This window comes from Austrofundulus limnaeus, unplaced genomic scaffold (assembly GCF_001266775.1).
Source record: "Austrofundulus limnaeus strain Quisiro unplaced genomic scaffold, Austrofundulus_limnaeus-1.0 Scaffold1047, whole genome shotgun sequence".
NCBI classification, from domain to species: Eukaryota; Metazoa; Chordata; class Actinopteri; order Cyprinodontiformes; family Rivulidae; genus Austrofundulus; species Austrofundulus limnaeus.
The window spans coordinates 47,854-49,494 of record NW_013953449.1 but is presented as its reverse complement, the minus strand read 5'-3'; the positions used below and the strand labels follow the sequence as shown (position 1 = coordinate 49,494).

At 48.9% G+C, this 1,641-nt stretch overlaps 1 protein-coding gene across 1 annotated transcript in view; it reads right to left on the bottom strand.

The window, feature by feature from the left end:
• The window catches only part of mvp (major vault protein), a gene marked incomplete at its 5' end in the record, with an annotated part of 38,492 nt that extends 37,416 nt beyond the window's left edge, over window positions 1-1,076 (bottom strand). Inside the window, 2 exon segments of the mRNA XM_014030375.1 lie at window positions 715-860; window positions 979-1,076. Coding sequence (XP_013885829.1) covers window positions 715-860; window positions 979-1,076 — 244 coding nt within the window.
• Between the last annotated feature and the right edge of the window lie 565 nt (window positions 1,077-1,641).

The following is a 1,641-nucleotide window of genomic DNA, read 5'->3' as shown; positions in this document are numbered from 1 at the left end:
CACCTGTACCCTCCACACCTGTACACTCCACACCTGTACCCTGCACACCTGTACACTCCACACCTGTACACTCCACACCTGTACACTCCACACCTGTACACTCCACACCTGTTCCCTCCACACCTGTACCCTGCACACCTGCTCCCTCCACACCTGTCCCCTCCACACCTGTCCCCTGCACACCTGTACCCTGCACACCTGTTCCCTCCACACCTGTACCCTGCACATCTGTACCCTCCACACCTGTACCCTGCACACCTGCTCCCTCCACACCTGTACACTCCACACCTGTACACTCCACACCTGTACCCTGCACATCTGTACACTCCACACCTGTACCCTGCACACCTGCTCCCTCCACACCTGTACACTCCACACCTGTCCCCTCCACACCTGTACCCTGCACACCTCTACACTGCACATCTCTACCCTGCACACCTCTACCCTGCACACTCCACACCTGTACACTCCACACCTGTACACTCCACACCTGTACCCTCCACACCTGTCCCCTCCACACCTGTCCCCTCCACACCTGTACACTCCACACCTGTTCCCTCCACACCTGTACCCTCCACACCTGTACCCTCCACACCTGTACCCTCCACACCTGTACCCTGCACACCTGTACCCTGCACACCTGTACCCTCACAGATGTTGGCAGCAGCTGTCCTCTTACTGATCCAGATGGGTTCTGTTTGTTTTTGGACTCACCACCTCGTAGTGTCCGTACTGAGCAGCCAGGTGCAGAGGGATGTGTCCGTCCTGAGAAGCACCGTTCACCGACGCCCCGGAGCGAAGCAGCATCAGGACGGATTCGGCCTTCCCCTGCCAGGCGGCGTAATGCAGTGGACGCATTCCTGTACGACCGGACCAGAACCAGATAAGATGGGTTAAAGTCTTTATTACCAGTTTCAACAGTCAGATAAAATGCTGTACTGAAATATTTATTTGAGTGTGAGACGAGCAGAGACTCACCGTTACTGTCTCTGATGTCCACGGTGGCCTGAGCCTCCAGCAGCGCCGCCAGCAGCTCCATGGTTCCTGTGAGTGCAGCATGATGCAGCGCAGAAAACCTGCAGGTCAAAGTTCAGAAACAAACATGGTTTTGATTTCTACAACAGACGTTAGAATCAGTCAGTCTTCTACACTCCATAATCTGAAGTTTTTCCTAAATATCATTAATAAAATCATGAAATTAATGCTTTTTGTTGATCATTGGTTCCTTCGTTAGCTGGATGGTTTCTCTTGTTAGCCTAATGCTTCCTCCACTAGCCCATTAGTTCCTCTATTAGCATGTTGATTTCTCTGTTAGCATGTTGATTCCTCTGTTAGCATGTTGATTCCTCTATTAAATAGAGGAATCAACATGCTAATAGAGGAATCAACATGCTAACAGATAAATCAACATGCTAACAGAGAAATCAACATGCTAATAGAGTCTATTAGCATGTTGATTTCTCTGTAAGCATGTTGATTCCTCTATTAGCATGTTGATTTATCTGTTAGCATGTTGATTTCTCTGTTAGCATGTTGATTTCTCTGTTAGCATGTTGATTTCTCTGTTAGCATGTTGATTTATCTGTTAGCATGTTGATTTCTCTGTTAGCATGTTGATTTATCTGTTAGCATGTTGATTTA